This window comes from Protopterus annectens, chromosome 12.part0 (genome assembly GCF_019279795.1).
Source record: "Protopterus annectens isolate FY-2018-M chromosome 12.part0, PAN1.0, whole genome shotgun sequence".
Classification (NCBI taxonomy): Eukaryota; Metazoa; Chordata; order Ceratodontiformes; family Protopteridae; genus Protopterus; species Protopterus annectens.
Window position 1 is genome coordinate 211,863,519 of NC_056746.1, and position 25,128 is coordinate 211,888,646.

At 39.3% G+C, this 25,128-nt stretch overlaps 1 protein-coding gene across 1 annotated transcript in view; it reads left to right on the plus strand.

Annotated features, from left to right (window-relative positions):
* LOC122816456 (cytochrome P450 3A2-like) overlaps positions 1 to 25,128 on the plus strand; it is a 525,311-nt gene that overhangs the window by 123,373 nt on the left and 376,810 nt on the right. Inside the window, exon 3 of the mRNA XM_044089264.1 lies at positions 18,162 to 18,214. Within this exon, the coding sequence (XP_043945199.1) occupies positions 18,162 to 18,214 (53 nt within the window). The remainder of the gene's footprint in view (positions 1 to 18,161; positions 18,215 to 25,128) is intronic.

The window sequence follows — 25,128 nt, forward strand, 5'->3', positions numbered from 1 at the left end:
AATGTACTATTTGCAGGTGGCCATGACAAAGTTATGTTTCTATGAGTTAATTTTTGGTGTCACACACTTGTTTAAACTAAATGCTATTGCATGGCGAACTGTTACCAGATTTGATAGAAGTCTTCATAACCAAATGATTCCACTTGTAAAGCTGTATCTTTTTCAGTCATTTGTTTTCCTTTTCTTTACAGGCTGCGGTGGTGCAGCGGTTAGCGTTGTCGCCTCACAGCAAGAGGTTCTCCCGTTTGAGTCTCGTCTGGAGCGCCTTCTGTGTGGAGTCTGCATGTCCTCCCCGTGGTCGAGTGACGTTAAAGACATGCAGGTAGGTGTGTGAATGGGCGTGCCTTCTTTGAAGGTTGGGTGTTGGGCTGGCAACTCGGCACTTTAAAAATCCACTGCCAATCATTAGTGGACGGGAGTTCCGCTGTGGGGATCCCTAACCGGGAAAAGCTGAAAGACTTTTTTGTTTTCCTTCTCTTTCATAGTCATGGCTCATGGCACTGCATATTTTTCTGCCTCATTCACATAATCATTTGCATTTTTATGTCATTTTCCCTTTTCTTTTCTGATTTTCAGATATCTCAGAAGTATATCATACCTCTCAACTCTACAGATTTTTGCAGAATGTCCAGATTTTTGCCTCCTATTTTTGGTCTGTTTTTCATAAAATTGTGGTTTTCTGGCCAATTATTGGCAAATCATTGAAGACTGAAGTTAGAAAACAATGACAGACATTTGAGTTTCAGACTTCATCCCCTTCAGAAAAAAACATGCTGATGTAAAACTTGTTATTCTATCAATTTTCTAAGTCTGTAAGAGCAATATTTAAAAAAAATGTCCTAATTTTTCTAATTGTTGGGCCTTTGTCCCACTTTAATGTATGGCTTTGTCCAGATTTCGTGCTGTAAGAGGTTGAGAGGTATGATCACCATCTCTATCTTCCTTTCCCTTTTTATATTTTGTTGACCATCTTTCTGCTGTAAGTGGAGATTTTATGTTAGACTGCCTCCAGAGGTCTGCATTCAGTGATTAGCATAAACTGATTTCCAAACTAATAAATATGAAAACATGTTCAGGGTTGCACAGCTGATACTACCTTGTAATCTGTTTTTGAATATATTTTATCTTGCCTCTGACAACAGATTGATTACTTGAATAGGCTAATAAATGTTGTATTTTATGTTGCATTTGGTTTAGGATTGCTCTAAGCCTTTGTTGAACTGATTTCAGATTTCAACCTTGTCTCATGTAGGGTCAAAGTAAGGCATCACTATCTCTGAGCATAAACTCTGATTTAACTGGTCAAGTGCTTTTTTTGTGCAGTCTCCCTGTTTATATTATGCATCTTTGTCATAAATACCCTTAAATAGTACCGCTATTATGCTGATGTCTGTAATGAATAATGAACCATTCGTAGCACATTTTTATTTCATTTGCATTATGTGTTGTTGACCTGTCATGTATTGGTTTAACTCCATTTTGAACTGGTAACATACTGTTGTCTGAAATTATAAAACCACAGAACTCAAGTAGAAATTCACATCACGTTTTGTTTATTGTTAACCAATCCAGGATAAGCCTGTTAATTTCTTTTCGTACCATGTCATCTTGCTCTATGTATTTCCAAATCTGTTTGTCATCACTAAAGAGCTCAACATAAAAATCATAATTTATAAATCATTAGCCTTATACAAGTCAAAATGTTGTAATGCTCCTGTTTTCTTGGTGATATTGTGCTTGGTGGTAACCTGACCTCAGCTCAAGTTCACTAAATATCCTTGCTCAATTAAGTTCACTTATGATCTAATCCACTTTCAGAGTCAGTGAAATATTCGGGATTACAACATTGGTACAGCCTTTAAGACTAAAACCAATAAGAATAGATGTCAGGGGGACGGCTGGTCCTCTGGAGGCGAAGGAAGTAAAGAACAACATGGCATTTCTTCTGCTTCATCTGAAGCAAGTATGAGATCTTCAGAGTGAGAAATCGATGAAACTGCCTATCCACCTCTGACCTCTGGTTCAACAACCTGCCTATTTATTTGAGGGAGAATTTTCATAATGAATGACGGAATGGTGATTCAGCATGGAAGAGGGTTCGGTCTGATGTGAGTAGAGAAATGCAGCATCAGCAGGACAATAAAAGGAAGAAATGGTATTGACTATCTTCTTCTAGCATTTCCCAGTTAGGGATTGCCACAGTGGAACAACAGTCCACAGAATGATTGGCAGTAGAGATTTACAGTGTTGAGTTGCCAGCCCGGTGCCTGACCTTCCAGGAAGGCACACACTCACACCTAAGGCCAATTTAGAGTGTCCAATCCACCTACAGCATCATGTCTTTGGCATGTGGGGAGGAAATTGGAACACCTGGAGGAAACCCACATGACCACAGGGAGGACATGCAGACTCCACACAGAACGCACCCAGCTGAGAATCGAGTCAGAGAACCTATTGCTGTGAGGTGGCACTGTTAACCGCTGCACCACCATGGGTGCCCTAAGAAATGGTATTGACTGTAAGACTGTTTTATCATTCATAAATGGCTACTCTACGGACAGTAATGATGGATTAGTAATTAATTTATTGGGTATTGCTTTGAATGATGAACTTTCAGTGTTGAAATGTGGGTTAAAATATGTGCCTACTATATTACCCAGATTATATGTAGTTAACACTGAAGTGTTTCATTTAGTTAGAAAGTTGCATCTGTTAAACGTTTTTTTACCTGATAAGCAAAAGAATTTAATAGATGAAGTAAGGAATGATTTAAATGACTTGTCTGAAAGTTTTGATATGAATAGTGATGATACTTGTTATTTGTGTAATTCAAGTTTAGAAGATGGTATGAATGCTAAAGCTTACTGTTTATTGGACACTACTAATATTGGTTATGAGTAGATTTATGCCCCCCTTTAACCATGAAGGGGTACAACATTTTTCGGTGATGGTGAATTATATCCTCGGCTTGCTTATAAAGATTTTGTTAAAAAGGATAGGATAGATTTTAATCTCACAAAAGTAGTAAATGAGTAGAAGGAGGGATTTAGTGTTTAAAACATTGGACAAAGGAAATAACGTAGTAGCATTACATTATACTCGGTGTATGAAGATGTGTTCTGGTAATTTAAAAAATGCAGAGGTTTATAAAGTGGTGAATTTTTCTTACTATAAAAAATCTGCACTTGATTTTCATGATTTATTGAACAGGGGCTACAGACTGGGATATCTATCTAAATTAGATGTTGAGAAGAAGTGTTCTAGTGAAGGTTGCACAATAGCAACCTTTTATTGTTTGTCTGAATGCCCCATAGTTTCAGCAAGTAATTATTTTTTGCATACCATAGGTGTAATGTTACATAAATTTGAAAAACTTTCTTCCTATATTGAAGATACCTTTGACTTTTTGGGCAAAATAAAGTTGGTAGAGTGGACAGATCAAAGATGTTGGGTGGCAGTGGATGTGAAGAGCCTTTATACTAACATTCACATTGTTATGGTATAAAAACATTAAATTATTTTTGGGGGATACTCCATTTGGTTGATTATATTGTTGATTTAGTTTAATTTTGTTTAACACATATTTTTTTTTGTTTACTAATGAAGTTTATCACCAGATTAAAGGGATGGCAATGGGGGCACCTTTTGCCCCCATGATGCTAACCTTTTTATGGGTTTGTTTGAGTTACAACATGTATATAATTTAGAATTCTTTAAAAAATCATGTGATTAAGTACTTTAGGTTTATTGATGATTTGATTTTTTTATCTGAAGGTGGCCAAACTTTAGTTAATTCTTTTATATGAGTTGCAACAGAATAGATTTGGCCTGCAGTTTGATGGTGTTCAACAGGCAATAAGGTAGTGTTTCTAGATGTGGAATTAGAGGGCCACTTAAATGGTAGGATTTATATGAAGGTCCATAGAAATTTTGAATTGGGTAACCATTTCTTGGATGGTAGAAGTTGCCACCCACCACATCTAATTAGATCACTGCCAAGTGGATAATTGTTACGCATTAGTAGATTATATAACGTTAGTGAGGTTCTTGAAGACGGGTTGTTGAAAACATGTATGTTTAAAGAAAGAGGATATACTGATGAAATTATTTTGGAAGCTTTGGAGAGGGTTTATACAGGTGAACAATCGAATACAGCCTGATATGATAGAGGAGGGAGTTTTGGTGGACATATGCATGAAACAAAATTTACATAAAGATATTTATTTTGTTACTCATGTAATGTCTTTACTCACAAAATTGTCGATATTGTTACTTATTATTGGGGCTTCCTCTTAAGAAATAAGGATTTTGTGTGTATTTTGTGTGCTAAACCTCTTCTTTCTTTTAAGACAGGCCATGGCATTAAGGGTTTGATTGCCCACAGTCACTTTTCTACACCAGAGGTGACCCTTCCCATTGAGCTCGGTGATATGGGAATGGTGTCATGTGGCAAATGTTCAATATGTAAATATGTAGTTAGAACCTTTAGCAAAATGAACAATGTTGTTTATAGACCAAATGATTTTTATTCTTGTAACACTAAGGGCATTATTTATGCCCTAAGATGTAGTTGTAATTTCTTCTATATAGGGGAGAGCTAAACAGCTTTCAAAATAAGAATGCAGCAGTATTTGAGGGATATAAAAAATAAGAAAATGGAAAGCCCTTTAGCAGTTCATTTTAATTTATGTCATGGATGGGACTGTAGTGGTTTAAAATGTACTATTTTGGAAAAGGTAAACATTTTATATGGTTCTGATTTAAAAAGCAAACTGCTGTATAAGTGGCATTCATTTAAAGTATGGAACACTGACACCTACTGGTCTAAATGTAGACTGTAATTGGAAGTTGTTGCTATAACTAATTGTAAGGCTTATTTGATTATAAGGAGTTTTATTATTTTATTAAATGTATTAATTGGTGTGTGGATTTAAGAATGTGTTTTAAACTTGTTTGATGACTCTTTAAAGGCCTTTCTCTCTGTTTGTCTGTTTGCTTCTCTTATCTCTGTATGTAATCCGCAACTATTGTTACTTTATTTGGGTGATTTAATGTTGGAGATGTAGCAGTAGCTGAAACTGATTGTGTTGGCCCTATACCTTTTTCAATAAGGTCTATTTTTTCTGACTTTCTAGTTCTCCTACATGTTTTCTCTGATGGGATGGTATTTTCCTATATGGTGATGCTACGTTTCATGTACTTAAATTTATGTGCAGATTGTCTTGGTAGTTTTTTCCTTGTCTGACCTTAAATAACCATGCTTTACCTAACCAAGTGCAGTACACATCATTTTCATACCCCAATAGCATAAGCATTTTAGTCAGATTTATTTTTTTGTAGTGAATGCGATTTTACATTTTCTAAACCCTCTTAAGACTTGTTAAATTCAAACATGACCAACTACATATCCACACTTCCCTTATATTCCTTCTTCTACTATCAGTTTCCATTCAAGAACATCCTTCTGCTGACTACAGAAATATTTCAACAAACACTTCTATGCAAATATTCTAAATGTTTGTGAAGTTGTGGAGTGTGCAGGTGGCAAACAAAACTACTTTCACACGTACTCATCTATCTCATTTTGTAATAACATAGATAATTCTTGCCCAAGTCTTTCCGCAGTCAACTTGTTCAAATCTTTCAGTGTCTGACAGTTTCTCCTAATTATTACTTTTAATACTTTGCCTTCACCCCATGCATTTAATAGTAAAACACAGCCTTAGGTGGAGTGTTCTGCACTTCCTCTGTCAAACCAACGCAACATGTTGTATCAAGCAATCCTCCATACTCCCCCTGTTAATCATTTTCTTACCAAAGGTAACTCATATAATCTCAATACCAAGAGATATTGTAGCTAAGCTTTTTAATGGTCCTTCTGATAAACTTAGTCTGAACCTATGAACATACAAACTTATGATAAATATCAGTGTGGATTTGTGGGAGGAAGACAGCTCTGCTGATACTGACTGTGGATGCAAAGAATATGCCTTTGAAAGGATGAAGAGGCATTGTTTGAAGTGCTTTTGAAATGTGGTGGTTGTTTGCAATTTGTTGAAGTAATAATTTTCATGCATATGACATTCGATTGTCACAGGTTTGTCCATCTGCCTTTTTCACTATGCATTAAAACATAGGAAGGGTGCCCTTTGTTGCCTGTTTTATAGCATTGTATCTGGAACCTTTGGCAGTGGCCATTAGTTTTATGATTGTGGAAGAGATTAAAAAGGGTGGGGGCTTCAGTGCTCAAAAGGATTAACCAAGAGCCCCTCTTAGGACTTTATATGTCTTATGTGAGACAGATTAGTGGGATAACATTTTTAGTCTTTCAGTGTAACTTAGATTATACAGTCTAGAAATCTTCTTGGTCAGAATTATTTTGGGTCATTTAAAGAGGGCAAGGTGCTTTTTGATGTACAATACAAAAGAAGCATTGTACTCAAAGACGGCTGTATTAAGGAGGGACCAAGATGACATGACCTAGAGGAGATGCTGCTATAGATCAACTGGTAGTTTGACTTTGATGATAGAATGGGACTTCCTAACTTCAACAAAGTCATGACTATAAAAATGCTGGATAATTCTGTTTTGAGAGTAGTTCTAATAATGTAGCGGGAGGAATGAGAGAGAGATTTTTCTTAAAGGTAACTGTACAGCATTTTTGACATTTAAAAAGAGGTCTTGACTGATACACCAGCCATTGGTGGGATTCGGGCACTGCTGGGATATCCGAGTGCCCAACGGGGGAAGTTGACAATTGAATTCAGTTTACAGTCATCAGCAAACATACTTTGCCATAGTCTTTCAACATCTGCTTTCACTTCTGAGATGTTGATTCTGAATAGCAGGGGACTCGAGCAAATTCCTGTGGAACTTTACTAGTACACCATTCTTCTACAATGTGGATTTTGTTGTGAATTAGTTGGCTACTTAGCAGTCTGCATATGGGTTTATGTTAAGTTGAACGAGTTTATCTAAGATATTGGCATGTAGGATGGTGTCAAAGACCTTTCTGAAGTCAAGCTAAATATTATGGACTGTCGCTTTGTGGACTATCATTTCATTATCCAGGACTTCAGTGACCCTTTAAGAACATTTAAGTAGGTTAAGTAGACTCATCCTTCCTCTTCTAAATCCACATCGGTTTTGCTCCAGGGATTGATCAGATATACTTATCAGTTATGCACTCTGTAACCTATAGACAGTAACTATAAGGCTAATAGGGTGCAGTTTTAGGGTTTGTTGTGTGTCTGTCTTTATATAATGCTACCACTATAACCATTCTCCATGATTCAGAGACATAACCCATAGAATACTTAATTGAAGAAGTTTGAGGGCTTTAGTTAAATGGTACTTTTTAACTTACTAGCTGACAGGGATATTATGAGATCCCATGGAGCTAGGATTGTTGATTTTGGATGGTATGGATATAACCTGGTTCAAGATAACTTTGGAAGGTATGAGACAGTTGGTAGTGGGAGAACACCTGGCTGAGCTGGTATAGGAAATTAGCACTTCATTGGCCTGTGAGGATATTAGCAATAACTCTGGGACTAAAGTGGAGGACTCCATTGGACATACGTTTAGTACAATCATGAACATAATTTCTTTGTTTCCTGATGTAACTGAAAAAGGCCTTGTGATTATCTTTAAAACAGGTAAAACCATGGGTTTATTCCTGGCATGGGAACACCTTGATGATCTGCTTGAAGGTTTTACTTGTTTGTTTTAAGTTCCTTTTATGTTGGTGGTGTGCGGATCTGTTTGATGGTTTGAAATTTCTTCTTTTTGTTATAAAGTTTGTGATAATGTCAGTATTAGGGTATATTTCTGAATTTACAGTTATCCTTACCAACTAACTGAGGTGTGTATTTTGTCATTCTTTTTGCCATAATTGCCGTAAACAATTAGTAATCATGATTTATTACATGAATAGATAAGAAGATGAAAAATGTATCAGCAGTAGTGCTGCTTCCTTCCAAACTAAAGGTATTCCCTTTGTTTCTGATACTGCATGAAAATGTTGTACAAGTCTTGGTGTTTATTTTTCCTTATAAATAGTAGAGAATTTTATTGGTAGAACATTGCTAGCCACAGTTTTACCTCCAGTCTACCTCTTAAGAGCTTCAGCCAGTTCCAGTTTGGGGTGACATGAGCCTTTATTGCATCCGACTCACTCTGAACTAGCCATGGCAACCATAGACCTTTCAAAAAAGCTCACAATTTTCATACTCATTTTAATCCCACTTTTTGTGTGTCTGATATAACCACTCACAATACTGCTAAATCTGGTTCTGTATCATAAATGGGTCTCTGTTATACATCAAACTCATTTTTCAAACGATCAGCAATTCTTTCAGTGTTTTATTGTCTTGTCCATACTGCAAGTGCTTTCTGGTGATCAAGTCAGTTATAAAAGCATTTGTCTTTTACTGCAGCATGGTGAACAAAAGCATGTGTAACTCTTTCATGAAAATTTGTATTTCTTTGTCATCACCTCAACCTCATATTTCACCTTTTTCATTTCTCCTTTAATTGTATCATCCCATTCTAAACGTTGAGCTTTATTTTGCAGTTATATCAGTTGATCTTTTTTAACTTTGAAATATGACCTGGCTGTTTGTATACTTTAAGTAGTAACATCATTTCTCCCTCTGTTTTGGGTTTTACATTAAATCTTTCCCAGTTGGCATCAAATTCTGATTACCCTGTCCTAATATAGTCATATCACTTTATATTCATTCCTTGCACCAGAGAACAAAGGTTTCTTGCTTTTAAAAAGTATGCAGGTAAGTGCAAATATCTTTTCAGACAAGACAAACTAATGTACATAAACAACACTTCAGAGGTACATAATCTGACATGATTGTTCATTGTAACTTCCCTTTCTTAACTTTCTAAACATATTCAGTCATTATATAGAATTTGTTAAAACATCTAGATTTATATCTATCAGAATAGTACATATGTTGTGTAACTTCAGACATAATGCCCAGAAGCGTAGCTGGTTCAACCAGTGCCCTGGGCCTATTCTGTGAACCAGCACTCCACCCCCTCCACTCTTCAAGTGATGAGCAAAAAACAAAAAAAAACTTCCCTGTAATAAGCCAGTCCATACATTGGAAGTCAACAGCTTATTACACTTAGATCTATATAGATCTATACCCCCCCAAGCTCTTCCACTGAAGAGCAAAATATAAGTAAATAAATAAAAAACAGACCTTCCTTCTACTGGCACACTAACCAAGTGGCCAGATGCACAACACCTACCTTCCTTCCTGCCCCAGCCATTCAGGTCCCATTTCTATGCCCTGCCCCCAACCCACCCTCAACTAATTCATTTTAAACTGTAGCAAACTGCTGCAAATGTAGCAAACTGTTGTTACATTGTACACCCTGCTTGCACAGACCACTATGGTGCTTGTTTTATTTAAAAAAAAAAATATTTTTATACTGTACCCTGCTTGCATGGTGCACTACAGTGCTCAGGTTTTACTTAAAACAAAAAAAATGTTTTTTTCCTTTTAAAATGTAACAAATTGTTTGATACAATGCACTTGCTACAGTTTGCACCACACACAGTGCTACAGCTCTCAGGTTTCACTTTAAATGTAATACTGGCTTTTAAAAGCCGGAATTGCTTTAATGAAGGCTCAAGATCATCTGGTTCCCCCCAATACCTTGCCCCTGGGACAGTTGCCCATCTCACCCCTCCCTTGCTACCCTACTGTTAATGCCTGAAGCTGAGGAAATGCCCATCACTTTAACACAGGTTACCGCATACCTCCTCATACTTGGTAAATGAGAGATCCTAAGCCCACCTCCAACCTCTGCTTATTATAATATTCAAATTTTCCATATACAGAGCAGTACCTTTGAGAAGAGCAATTGTATTTTTTCCTCCATTCCCATAAATTCTTAATGAGTTGTCTGTGGAGGTAGGTAAATATACTGTCCCTAGAGGAAGGTCAAAATGCACTCATAAAATATGTGCTTCCTTAGACCACTGTAGCAGTCTGCCCTTTGGATTGTCTACTGCGCCCGGGGTCTTCACCAAATGCCTGGCTCCAGTAGTAGCTTACTGCAGACTCAAGGGAATTCAAATTTACCCTTATCTGGATGATTGTCTAATTCAGGCAGACAGCAAGGATGTCTTACTCCAGCATCTAGAATTTGTACAGAACCTCCTCAAGTTCCTGGGATTCCCTGTAAGCATAAAAAAGTCAAATATGACACCTTCACAACAGATAACTTTTCTGGGTGCTCTTCTAAACACCACAATCCAGATGGCATTTCTGACATCCGAAAACAGCTGCCTTCAACTTTCAAAACCTAGGCAACTTTAACTCAACTATCTGCAAGGAAATTCCTGCAGGCTTTGGGTTACATGGCCTCCTGCAACCTTCTCGTACCATATGCAAGACTACACATGAGGAAAATATAGTGGTACCTAAAAAGTGTATGGTTTCAGCATTGCCACAGTTTAGACATACTGATCTCCGTCCTTCCTTGCCTTCAAAAGGAATTTCTTTGGTGGTCCAGGGCATGTGCTCTAAACAAAGGGAAACCCTTCTGTCTGCCTCCTGCCACTCAGATTCTAACCATGGACGCCTCGGATTATGCTTGGGGAGCCCATTTTCAGGGCAACTGTCTGCAGGGCCTTTGGACAAAGGATCAGAAGCACCTGCATATCAATTTAAAGGACATGTTAGCCATTCAGAAAGCTCTATTGGCCTTCAGGAATCTTTTACAACCAGAACAACTACTAATACGGACAGACAACACCACAGTTATGTGGTACATAAACAAGCAAGGGGGATCTCATTCCTACCCCCTGTGCAGACTAGCCATGGACCTATGGAACACAGCTCTAGCTTGCAATCCTGGATCTTCAAGCTCAGTTTCTACCAGGGAAACAAAACTTCCTGGCAGACAGCCTGAGCAGAAACCTTTCGGATCCACACGAATGGATGCTGGACACCAAAATATTCAGGATGATAACAGCAGTCTGGGGATGTCCTCACATAGACCTCTTTGCATCCCATCTCAATCATCAACTACAGAATTTTTGCACCAGGACTTTCCACAGAGAAGCTTGGAAAGTGGATGCCCTGTCATTCAGTTGGAGGAACCTCTTGGGATATGCCTTTCCGCCTCTTCTTCCACGGGTCTTATTGAAGATAAAACAGGACAAGCCCAAGATGATAATCTTGCTGGCTCCAAATTGGCCTCGGCAGTTTTGGTATCCAACGCTAAAAAACCTATGCCTGGAAGCCCCCTTGGGTTTTACCTCAGTCTCCGAACCTTCTGTCCCAACATCAGGGTCAGGTTCTACACTCTTATGTCAGAACTCTCTGCCTGGTGGCCTGGTTAATCCAGGGCCTTTGATTTCTTCTTTCCTACCCAAGCAGGTTATGGATGTCATTTTAGAAGCCAGACGTCCTAGCACTAGAAAATCTTATGCCGGAAAATGGAAAAGATTTTGTTCCTGGATGCAGGCTCAGGATTCTGATCCACTTCTTCCTAACATTACTTTAATTTTACTTTACTTGACAGATCTCTTACATAAGGGTCTCTCTTTCTCTTCCATTAAGATACATGCCTCTGCTATTTCTGCTCATTATAACACAGACCCTCCCATCTTTTCCCACCAGCTCATGAGACAGTTTCTCAGAGGAACTAAGAACTTAAGACCTCCTAGATCTCCTCCCATTCCTGCTTGGGATCTCAACTTTGTTTTGGAAAAACTAACCTTGCCTACTTTTGAGCCTGCTGCCTCTTCTGACATCACGTTTTTATCTTAGAAGACAGCTATTCTGTTAGCCCTAACCTCTGCCAGGAGAGTTTCAGAGTTGCAAGCTCTTATGGCTGTGGAACCTTATATTATTTTTCATCAAGACAGGGTGTCTTTAAGGACTAAACCTACTTTCATGCCTAAGGTGGTTTCCAAAGTGGCTTTAATTCAAGCTATCCACTTGCCAACCTTTTTCCCCACTCCTCAAAATAAAGGGGAAAGGATCTTACATTCCTTGGATGTACACAGACAACTACGTTTTTACCTGGACAGAACCAAGGACATCAGAAAATCAGAACAATTGTTTGTTTCTTATGCTTCAAGTTCCCAAGGTAAAGCCATTTTAAAACAGACCATTTCTAAATGGATTGCTCATGGAATCAGATTTTGCTATTCACACCATGGAAAGCAAATCCCAGGGAGTATAAGGACTCATTCCACCAGAGCTGCTGCCACTTCTGTGGCCTTCCTCAGGGGAGTTCCTACCAAAGACATTTTGGAAGCTGCAACTTGGAGTTCAGTGCATACTTTTTCTAAGCACTACAATCTACCTCTCTACTGTAAGTCTAGGGCAGGCTTTGCCTCTGCAGTCTTGCAGGGCCTTTTAGCCGCCCCTTCTTCTTTATGACCACCTCCCTTTCTTTCAGCTTTGGGATGCTACCCTACAGTCATGACTGCAACAGTGAAACACGATGAACATAGTACAGTTGTGTACACCTACCATAAATGTAAATGTTCGAGTGTCTTCACTGTTGCAGTCTGGGTTTCCCTCCCTCCTGTCCCCTCTTGTTTTTACTTTTGTGTAGTTCCTTTTTTCACCATTCTTCTGAGGTGTATTTGCATAGGTTATGGAACCTTTTTCATTTTGGGACTCCTGACATCTGGGGCACGAAAAACTGGAGAAGATGGCGTCGGCTGTCAGCTTTGTACTCCTGGCGCTCTGACGTCAGGGAGCGTGTTTGAACAGCCGACGCTGGACCCAGACTTTGGGATTCTGGCCAACCAAGGGCTGCCTGCCGGCAGGGGAGAACCCTACAGTCATGACTGCAACAGTGAAGACACTCGAACATCTACATTTATGGTAGGTGTACACAACTATACTTTCTGAGGCTTCGATTACAAAACCCTCTACATCCAAACCCAAGAGGCTGATTAGCTTGCCCCAGCCCACATTAACTCAGCCTATTTTATCCATGTTGGTGCAAAGGATTTGGTTAATCTAGCCCAGGAATTCATGAATTTCATGAAGTCCTGGGGTTCAGCCTGCCACAGATGTCTGTCCCCAGGAGGACTAATACTCCTCAGAATCTGAAGATGAGGAAGAACTGTCTTATGCAGAAAACCTCCCCCCTCAATGTTTCTCCCTTATTCAGATCACACATTTTCCTCTGCATCTCCTGTCTTAGGACTTATCCTTTGGATAAACTGTGCACAAGATGAAGAAGGTATTCAACTGGGCGAGCAAAGACTTTTCTCAGGGCCAGAACATTACAGAGATCTTCTGAGCCTGCCATTTCCCAGACCTTTAGACATTCCACCTGTACATGTTGTTCTGGATGATGTCTTTGAGGACATCTCTGTGCAACCTGGCTCTCTTTCCTCCTGCCCTAAAGAAGCCAGATAATTTCTTTGTAGTGCTTGACACCCACAAGCACCTTTACAAGAACACACAGGCAGATCCCTCCGTGGTATATACTGAACCAGGCAGATCCCTCAGTGGTATATACTGAACCAGGCAGATCCCTCAGTGGTATATACTGAACCTGCCAAGGGAACTCCTAAGGGCGCAGCCAGACATCCTTTACCAAATGACAGAAAGAGGAGAAAGCTTGATAGATTTGGTAAAAAGACTTGCACATCAGATATCGTGGCGATAAGGGCACTTAACTGCCAATTTCGTATGTTAAAGTACGTGAAGTCTTTAAAAGAAAAGGTCGTTGCTAAGGCAGAGGGGATCTCAGACAAGAACTTGCAGAGGGACATACAGGAGGCAGCAAGATCAGTCAAATGTGGCCATGATGCATTGGATAAATTATGTAGGGCAGCTGCTATGGGCTCTGTCATGTGTAGACATGCCCGGCTGAGAATACGACACTTCTCCGACCAAGTAACTGTGGAACTCAAGGAACGCCTTGCTGCCCCACTGAATAAGGAGTTCCTCTTTGATACACTTGCTGAGAAAGTTTTTGAAAACCTGGATAAGGAAGAGAAACAAATTAAAACCGTTAAATAATTTTATTGTCTCCCAGACCTAGATACAACAGGAATTACCCATCTAAATCTTGGTCACTGACTCCAAGGCAAAAAAAAGGGAATAATCTCTGGGGAAAGTGACCAAGACAGAGCAGAAAGTGGCAAGCTAATCAGGGCACAAGACCTGAGGGATCTAAAAATCCATTGCCCACCAGAGAACAGCTGTGTCTGTCCACAGCACTTCTTCATCCACCTCCAAAAAATGCCCCGACCTTCTAAGACAAGGTCTCCTATTTAAGAAAGTATCTGCAGGATCTATTAGAAAAACAGTCACAGCAAGGGAATTCCTAATGGCATTGGGGTGCTTGGCATCCTGTATCTTAATGGTGCGTCTTCCAAAAGTGCACATGAGAAAACTCCAGTAGTTCCTAAAAAACATATGGGAACAACACTCACAACCCAACCCTGGTGCCCCTTCTTCACTGCCTGAAGAAGGAACTAATCTGGTGAAAGGAGACCATTCTACAGAATCCAAGGGCAAGAATTATTTAAGCACAGCCTTTCGTATTCAAGTGTTAAGGTACATGCATCTGCTGTTTCTGCTTGCATTCTTTGCTCTCCTGCTGTGTCTATACTCACCCCATTTGAAACTATTCCTAAAAGGGTAATACACCTGAGATTCCTCTTGGGACTTGAACTGTGTATTGGAAAAGATTACCATACCACCTTTTGAGCCAACTACATAAGCACCTCCAAAGATTCTCACATGGAAGACTATCCTGCTAATAGCACTCACGTCAGCTGCGTGGGTCTACAAGTGCAAGCCCTAATGTGCAAAGAGCCCTTCATTGTATTCCATAGGGAGAGGGTTACCCTGAGAACTAACTCATCCTTCTTGCCCAAGCGTCAGAGTTTTCTATAAACCATGCTATACTCATACTGGTGTTCTTCTCTAATCCTCAGAATAAAGCTGAATAAATCCTACATTCCCTGGATGTTCATGGACAGATCAGGTGCTACCTTAGCTAAACATAGTACACAAATAGAGCAAATCAAGTTTTGGTGGCTTTTGCAGAGAGAAAAGAAGCTGTTTCCAAGCAGGCAATTTCCAAATGGATAGTTAATTGTATTACCTTTTGCTGTATTCATTGTGGACAATGATAACCAACATCTGCCAGGACACATTCGATGAGACTCAGAGTGGCCACCACTGCTTTCTTAAAAGGTGCCCTAGCCCACGCTATCTTGGAATCTACCACCTTGGCTTCAGTTCACACCTTTATCAAGCACTACCATTTAGGGACTGCATCCGGAGCTGGGGCAGGTTTTACTACTGCTGTTTTACTGAACTTTCTGTCTCAGGGGCCCTCAGATAGCCTACCTCCCAATTTTTAGCTCTGGGAGTGCTCCCAAGGATTAGTGCTGCAACACTGACTACAAAGAAGATAGTACAGTTGCACTGCACTTAACGTAATTGTAGATGCTTGAGCAGATTAATGTTGCAATACCAACTCTCACCCTCTTTCTCTCTGTCTGCCTAGCCTCCATGGCTGGGGGTTGGGGAAGGTACTTCAAATCTTTCATTGTCATTATTCCGCACCTGTACTCCCTTCCTCTCCTTCTAGTACACAGTCATTCTTTCTCAAGTTTTAGACAAATGAGACAGTTGTGCTGTCGTCAGGCTCAGGACTGAGGTCCATAGCCTAGAAGACTTTAAGATGGTGCTGACAAATGCTTTTTTATGCCATGATCTCCAAACATTGGAATCTCAATGCCCGTAAGCTAGGGTTGATGCAAAGACTCTGAGAACTGGATCAGTCATTGGCTTCTGCATGCCAGGAAACCTCAAGGATCCATACTGCAGCACTGAGCTACTCAAACATCTACAGTTATAGTAAGTGTAATGCAACTGTTCGTTCTTCCTGTTCTAACTTGTAGCTTTGATATGATTGACTGATCCGAATAAGTGTTGGGATTAGGTGGAGAGGAAAACAAGAAAACTGTTTCATCCTTTTCAAATGATTTATAAAAAAAGTACCTGGTCAAATTACACTGCACTTTGTCTGAAGGAGATATTCACCTTCTTCTGACTGTATGTATAGGTCTGTAGTTGTGGGACTACATGCATATTTGCTGACATCTTCAGATCCATACACAGTGAAAGTTCCAAACCATGACAAAAACAAGACAAAGATGACATCTTTGCTCAAACTTGACAAAGCATTTAGGAAGGGAGTAGGTGTGGGAATCAAATCATAAGTAAATAAGAACAGCTAGCAGCTGAAAGTGCAAAAAAACTCAAAACAAAAAAAAAAAAAAAAAAAAAACTGGAATATAAATATTGTGACCAAAAAAAAGTAAGGTAAACTGAATAATCCACAATTGTAGTGTCAAGTATAGAGAACCATTTTGATCAACCACATGCTGATCAAGGAGAGGAGAATTTAAACCAGAATTTGAAAGTTTTATAAAGGCATCTCAAACTACTAGACTACATACATACTAATTTACATGTGTAGGAAAATTGGGAGAAAAAGACACATGTACGTTCTGCAGTACAGAACTGTAAACAGTTGCACATCTCTTCACTAGTTGTGATGTACTTATGGCTGGAGGTCTGTACATCGAAAGGCACATTAGTGTGACAATACTGTTATATTAGGGATGATGTAAACACTCCATCTTATAGCTGGAGCACTAGAAACATGAATTACAATGTTTGTGTGTCTTTCGGCTTTTTCCAGGTAAGGGGTCGCCACAGCGGAACTCCGGTCCACTAATAATTGGCAGTAGATTTTTTACGAAATGCCGAGGTGCCAGCTCGACGCCCAACCTTCAACGAAGGCACACCCATTTACGCACGCATGTCTTTCGAATGCTACCCAACTGCGGGGAGGACATGCAGACTCCACACAGAAGGCACTCCCAAGCCAAGCCGAGAATCGAACAGGAGAACCTTTTGCTGTGAGGTAACAATGCTACCGCCGTACCACCGCGGTGTGTAGAAACATGAATTACAATGAAATACTGAAAATGAAGAACTACTGATAAGTGATCAAACAGCTGTTCTTATACCAGTAGTTAAGAAAGTAGGAGAAAAAAAGATATAGTTGAAGAAAAAAGACAAAAAGTAGAGTTAATTACTGAACTTGCTTAACCTAGCACCTGTAGTGTCCTATGTACTGAGGGAGTTAATTACTGAACTCAGAAGAGCACTCTTGGCAAACATCAAAGTCTGAAGCAGTATTACTTTCATGAACTTTAATTGTACCCTGAATTAGGAACAGGGTCCGTTTCTGCCACGGTATTAGAAACCTTAAACACTTGGAGACATTAAAAAAAATAGTTGCATGGAAATATAGCATAACGTCATAATTACTAGTAAACACCTAGCAAAATCATCAATATAGTGTATTGTACATGGACAGTGACAATGCATTTCCCTGTCTCCAATCTAGATATTTCACACAATGCCCTTCGATAACATGAGGCTCTCTATGTTATGTATGTCGGTTCATAGGTGTATACTAGGTCAGTGACCACTAGGGTCATTATAAGCTTAACCATGAGGCCAAATGTATTCCACAAGTTATTGAAAGAATGAATAACAAATGACAAACCGTGATTAATAATCTCCAATGCAGGACATCCTAGATTTACAGCCTTTGAGTCATTTTGTTACTTGCACCTTGCCTAACAGACTTAGTGTCATTCTATTACTTACACTTTGCCTTTTCTTACGTATCTTTATTATTAATGTTCAATCACTTACTAAGAAAGCCATCCAGAAAAAAGTGTCTGGATCCCATAAAAATGTATGAGCATTAAATGCAAGTATACAAAAAAGGAGGTATAGATGTGGAAGACAACATAATTATCTCGGTTTTGCTATTCTAAGCTGTCTTTCTGTAAATAAAAAAATTACCACTGAGTGTCGTCCCTCGATTTAAATTCTCTGCCCACAATTCTTGATGTATGCTACTGTGTGCTAAGCTGTATTACATTTGTTCCATTATGGATTTGCTGTAGCTAGAAAGAAATTAAATCTGGACACAGGTACAGTATGGAAAATGCTAGCATTCCTCCAGAATGAGATATTGTTTGTCAGCTGAATATTATATTTTGCACGTTAAACTACTATGATACTAAATTATATGTTAAAATATTTTTTTAGGGCTGGTACCGGTTTGACATGGAGTGCTATCAAAAGTATGGCAACATTTGGGGGTGAGTACTGTCATTAAAGGTGCTATTCAGCTTGTTCTCACTCTTTGCTATATAGTCTGCTTTGCTAGTTTGTGTTACCTTGCTGAATTCTGATGTTCTAATACTTGCTTCACCATCAAAACTCATCAAAATATGTTTAGTTTGACCTGATGTTTAAATTATACAAGGTCAGTTATTGTCGTCATAGTTTGCAACTCTTCAACAATGCAGTCAGTTAAAATTCTATTTACAGTTTTTGTTGGTTTTCTAAAGCACACATAACTGGGTTATTAAGTTAAGTCAGTCATAAATTGATCATATAATCAGCAGTGTGACAGGAAAATAAGTTGATCCCTTGGTAAGCCCTACATAACATTGCTTGATTACAACAATATTAACTTTTATAAGTATGACCATGCGAAACCTAGACTGCATATGGATCTCTCTGATAGTCAGCTGTCTAGTTTGCATTACAAATAATGCAAGATGAAAAAAAAAAGAATATTTAAATTGCAAATTTGGAGACCAAAATTGTTTTCCTTGTGTTTTCCCAACTTGAAACCTCGATATTCTAGATATTAACCTGTACCTGTTCCTTAACCAAACAGCCTCACTTAATATCTGGAAATATATGTACCAAAGATCAAAGCAGAAAGCACAGTAACAAAACCATGAACCAAAAAAACAAAAACCGCTGTGATATAAAGAAGCAGGAGAAGTACACTTAGAATTATTTTTGGAAATACAATCAAGGTGCCTAATGGCAGTAACTGAAAACATATTGTTTTAAGCAATGCTGTCCAGCTTCCCAGATAGTCTTCTTTCCCTCAATATCTGTACAAGATGCAAAGGGCATGAAAGAGAAAATATCTGAAGCCCTAATGCCTGCTGATCATTAAGCCCCATCACTGATCAGTCTTCCTTCACCCCATGGGGGAGAGCTGATCATGGTGCCATCGTGCATGCAGTCATTGGAATTTTCTCTTTTGCGTGGCCCTGACTTTGCCCCTGGTGGTTTATGCAGGCAGCCACATCATTTATGAACATGCCATGCTTTCACCATGGTGTGTGTGTGTGCTATGCACACGCGCGCACACACACACACACACACACACACACACACACACACGCACACACACATACACACGCACGCACACATACACACGCACACACACATGCATGCACGCACGCACACACACACACACACACACGCACGTAGCTAGCATCACCAGCTTGGACTCATCAAGCTTATATCCTCAGACTTACAGCCATTGTAAACATGAAATCCTACAGTTATACAGCTGCACTGGACTGACCTGACCCATCATCTTTGTACAGCCATGACAGGCAGGCTGACATAAATCACTCATTTCCATCCTTTCCTACCCAGCTGTTCCATTGTGCCTAAACTGCTAAGTAGTGTCAGGTCATGTGGGTCATAATCAGAACTTTATTCCTCTGTGCCACAGAGCTAGCATGACAGAGAGTGTTTGACATATAAACTGTGGGCATGGTTCAGAGATGCAGAGCTGTACTCGGGGATATGTTTCACACCGTGTAGAGGTGGTCTATGGGCATGATTTACAGATGCAGAGCTGTACTCAGGGATGCGTTTCACACTGTGTAGGGGTGGTCTATGGGCATGATTTACAGATGCAGAGCTGTACTCAGGGATACATTTCACACTGTGTAGGGGTGGTCTATGGGCATGATTTACAGAATCAGAGCTGTACTCAGGGATACATTTCACACTGTGTAGGGGTGGTCTATGGGCGTAGTTCAGAGATGCAGAGCTGTACTCAGGGATACGTTTCACACTGTGTAGGGGTGGTCTATGGGCATAATTCACAGATGCAGAGCTGTAGTCAGGGATATGTTTCATGCAATGCAGGGGTGGTGTCTGATTAAAAAACAGAAAATAAAAAATAGAGAAAATGCCATAATTTCAAAGATAACTGAAGAATGTGGTTGTACAAGCAGAATGTTTCTTCAGAGCAAAGAGACAGTGGACAGCATGAATTACAATGCTGTAATTCAAACACTGCTGTACTGTGTACCAAAGCTGTGTACAGAAAGTGCACTACATCACACATGTGACGTTAGGTCACTTAGGTCCTTCTTTGCTTCATATCAGTTGATGTCCTGACTAAAATTACTGTTGTAGTATTCATAATGAGTGGGTTTATCACCACCGGTGTTTGGCTGGGGTATCAAAGCTTTACCTTTCCTGTGAAGCTTCTTTTGGAGAGACATTAGTAAATATGATGAAACACTGAGTGGAAACCAGGCAGATTACAGAGGTTCAGAAAAGATACTACAACATCTTGGAAGTGAGCACTCCCACCCCTTCTCCAGTCCCCCCCCCATTCTTCAGGCCTTCTAGAGTGCCTTTCAATCTATATCTACTGTCCTGACTCTGAGCTTCCTGCTCCAAAGAAACCACACAGATTTTGTAAAGTCCCTGATGATCTTAAACTTGTATTTAAAGATCCTGTGTCAGACCCCTCTGCAATATCTGTCTCTCTTCTGATAAAGCTTCTAAGCTCCTTCCTAATGCCAATGCCTGGTTAGTAGGTCTATGGATAGATGGGGTAAAAAGGTTTATACCTTGTCGACTTTGGCATTCAGGGCCAAATTACCAAAACCAAATGGCCAATTATTTGATATCAGTCCATCCTCACCTCCATACACTAGGTGGTAGTTGATCCACAGAGAGCTGACCCAAAATAGTAAATGCTGTCCGTACTTAGTCATGGTACCCAAGTAGCCAGACACAGCATTGTGTAGCTATGATGCTGTAGAAGCCTTGTCCAAAGCAGCTGCCACTGGTTCTGTCTTCTACAGGTGTGCATGGTTGCACAATCAACTCATACCTGAAGACTTTGAAGCTAAAATTAGATTCCACTTTAGGCAAAAATCTCCTATCTTGATCTCAAGCAGCTAATCTTTTCAAAACCCTCCAAGAACAGGGAAAAACCATGGAAGACTGCCGAAAGCTTCTATTAACATCTGTACGCAGGCACCAGAGGAATTACCCAACAAGACTCACCTCTGTTGTTAGAAGAGATCCTAGGCACAGCCAGAAACACAGGAAGGCTCCCAGAAGGAGGTTCCTAGAGAAATCACAGAGAGATTCCTACATTGGGAGGTCTGCCTTTGCAGACAAATCCTGTGACTATCTAAAAAGTATCCTCTCCCACACTACCTCCCACCATTGCTCTTCCCCTCTCAAAAAGGCTCACCCAGTCAATCTCTACCTGTGAAAAGATTACCACAGACCAATGGGTGCCTTCTATTATAAAAAAGAGCTAGCCCATGTCTTAGATGGAAATTTGTCCTCTAAATGGCATGTCCCCTCTTCCCACAACCAGTTCCACCTGCTTCCACCCATCCTGTGGAAATTACAGGCAGAAATCATAATTGAGCCAGTACTCTAGGTATTTATGGGAAAGGACTTTCACTCCAGAATGTTGATAGTACCAAGGAAAGAAGGGCAATGGAGGCCCATAGTGGGTCTCTCTCTACTAAATACATTTCTAAAAGTGTCAGCTTTCAAAATGCTTTCCCTACACACTCTGCTTTCATTCATTCTGCCTCAAGCTTTACTCATATCTCTAGATTTAAAAGATGCCTACCTTGATATTCCAATTCAACCCACTTGCAGGAGATTCCTCTGGTTTTGTGCTGGGTCATCCCACTTTTAGTGTACTGCTTTGTCTTTCCACATCCCCATGAGTTTTCACAAAGTGTCTGGCACCAGTAATCGCCTTCTGCCAAACACAGGGAATCCAGATTCTTCCCTGCTTAGATGACTTGTTAATCCAGGCCTCCTCAGATACTATAGACAAATTGGAATCGGACCACCACAATAAATGGATAAAACAAGGTTTTTCTTTATTCAGACAAGCGCTTTCACGTGTATAAAAACACGCTTCTTCAGATCCTTTACACAAACAGTTTGGATGGCAATGCTTATATACTCTTGGTAAGTAACATCTCTCAAATAGAGAGTGATCAAGCAATTAAGCAATTAAGCAATCTATCTGTAGGCAAAAGCATCCGTTCTCAATAATCGGCAAACATTAAAACAATTGAAGCATAAATCCAGAACAAGAAACAAAAGCAAAAGCAAAAAACACAGCAAGCAAAGAAACAGATCCAGAGTCACTATAATGTAAAGCTGTTGATTCTGTTTCAATAAATCTCAATCGAGATCTGATCTCGAAAGCATTTAAAATTGTATAAGAATATACAAACAGTGTAAAAATGTATATGAATGAATTAGCGTGGTGCGCGCTTCTTAGTAATTCACTCAAAACTATCCTGAAAACTGTAAGAGTCTCATTGTCAACCAAGAAGTTGATGGAGAAACACTAAAAGCGTCTCCATCTATGCATAAACTAGGAACACAGAACAATCTGTTCCAACATCAAAATGGCATCAACAGAATCATAAGCCAAAACCTCCCAAACAATATCATACCAAACTATTGTGAGTGGGTGTATAGAATAAATATACAACCCATATGATTAAATGTAGACTATAAACATCAATGTGTTATAAAATGTTAAAAAATGTATATTGAAAAATGTTGGGAACAAGGCGTTAGTATGTGTGGTAATGATCTAGTTCTCATATCATGACTGCTCTATTTTTCTGTCCAATGCCTCAAGTTTTCAACACTGAAATAAGGTCATTATTAAGTCATGAGGAAGAAATATTTTGACTCAAAAAGAGGGCGTCTATTAGACGTCTATTATATATACATCATGCTTAGATCAAAAATAATAAAGGTGAGGCCAATGATTACTAATGCAAAACTTGCTGTCATATGGAGTAGCAATACTAATGAGTAGATGGAAGTCTACATAAAAATCATGTGGAAGCTAGTATAAACTTGTTAAGGCTCCCTATCAAAATCATGAAGAACATATCACAACAAATCATAATGTGTTCATGCATATATCAAGTATTACAAAATTTTAAAAATATTATTAAAAATATTAAAATATATTAAAACACTTTGGCTGGAAAACAATTCGTCTGACGCTAGCCAACTCTCGTGAAGCTGATGAAATATAAGGAAAAATGAAACGCAAATAAATGTGTGTCAAAGGAAGTACATGAAGAGATGTCATGACCCAGGCGAAGCCGTCTGGAATGTCTTCAAGAATAACTAAATCATAAGCATCCGAAGATACAAAGTATAAATTCATCAGAGCTGAAGATAGACAAGTGAGACCTCCTAATGTGCATAAAAATATATCTTAGAGGCGTGTCATCAAAGAGGATTAATGTATGAAAGGCATGTGCATGTTGATGTCAAATCTGGTTATTCAAAATTGGCTTGGGTGACGAAAAACCATAGTAATCATCTAAGATAGCTATTAGGTAATATTCGTTGAATCTATCTAAGGTGACTACACGCATCATTGTTAAATCTGATGATAGGTCACTAATCAATGTGACTTCAAAAAGTCAAAAATCTAACCATATGCCAATCAAAAGCGCCAAAAATAGCTAGGTTGTAAACGTGAAGCTTGAGCGAGTAATGAAGAGGTTGTGTATACTGTGCTGTAAGAGTATGTACTATGCTACAAATAATGTAACATGAAACAAAGCATAAATATGAATGTGCCGAATTGGTGGAATATGCAAAAATATATGCACAAAATATCCATATGTGAAGCTTGCTAGGGTCCAAGCACCTAAACACTGACAGGTAGAGAATCTCTGAACCTAAATCTGTATCAAAAGGATAACTTATTCATCCTGTGTTAGTAAAATACATCTTACTTGAGTGTACGTGCTTTCAATGGAGCCCTAATGCTCACATATTGGTTTAGTCCTGGCTCATACTGGGCTTTGAGTTTAAAAATCCAACAGAGTTCTACTTGTTCTAGGTCATTGAAAATGTCTCCCTCCCTCGCATTGGGTGTGACCTTTTGTAGAATTCTGAACACAAAAGAATGTCCCAGATTGACTGTGATATGTTTCGCTAGGGCATTTTTCATATCCCTCTTCCTGATCTCATTAACGTGTTCCTGTACCCTTTCCCTCAATGACCTGGTCGTCATTCCAACGTAGAACGCACTACAAGTTTCACAAGTGGCCAGGTAAATCAAGTTCCTGTCCTCACATGTTGCTGTAAAGTATGGTACAAAACTATAAGAGAATGTTGGATGTGTGAATGGTTGCTCTTGTGTAATTAAGCTGCAAATATTACATTTCTGACAAGGAAATGTACCAAGAGTGTTGCCCTTGGAAGTATTAGGTCTGATAGTCTTGCTGGGTTCTATACAGAGTAATCTGCTGAGATTTTTGCTATTACGAAAGGTGAAGGAGGGTGTAGGACCTACCAACTTCATAATTCGTTGGTCCGTCAATAGAATATGCCAATTCTTGAGTACAATATTTTTAATGTGTTTGATGTCACTAGTGTATCTAAAGTTCAATCTCACTTTAGAGTTATCGAAAATTTTCCTAGCACAACTCAAATGTCTGTGTGTTCTGACACCACTATGTGATGTTTTCTTACCATACAAGACATAGTCCCTAATGGTTTCTGTTTTCTCAGTGTCATAACCCCTCTCAGCAAAACATTCTAATAGGAAGTGGCTCTGCTTATGAAGTTCAGTCTCCGTTCTACATAATCTTCTAACTCTGGTGAATTGACTTTTCACTATACTATCAAACACAAATCTTGGGTGCATGCTATTGTACTGTAACAAGCTGTTCCTCCAACACTCCTTCCTGAAGATAGTAGTTTCTATGTTCCCCTGTTGTCCTCTATATATAGTTAGATCTAGAAAATCTATACTGTTTAAAGAAGAACTAACTGTGAACTTCAGGAACTCTGTAGTAGATTCCATATACTGCACAAAAGACAAGAGTTCTTCATTACTTCCATGCCAAAACAACAGTATGTCGTCCAC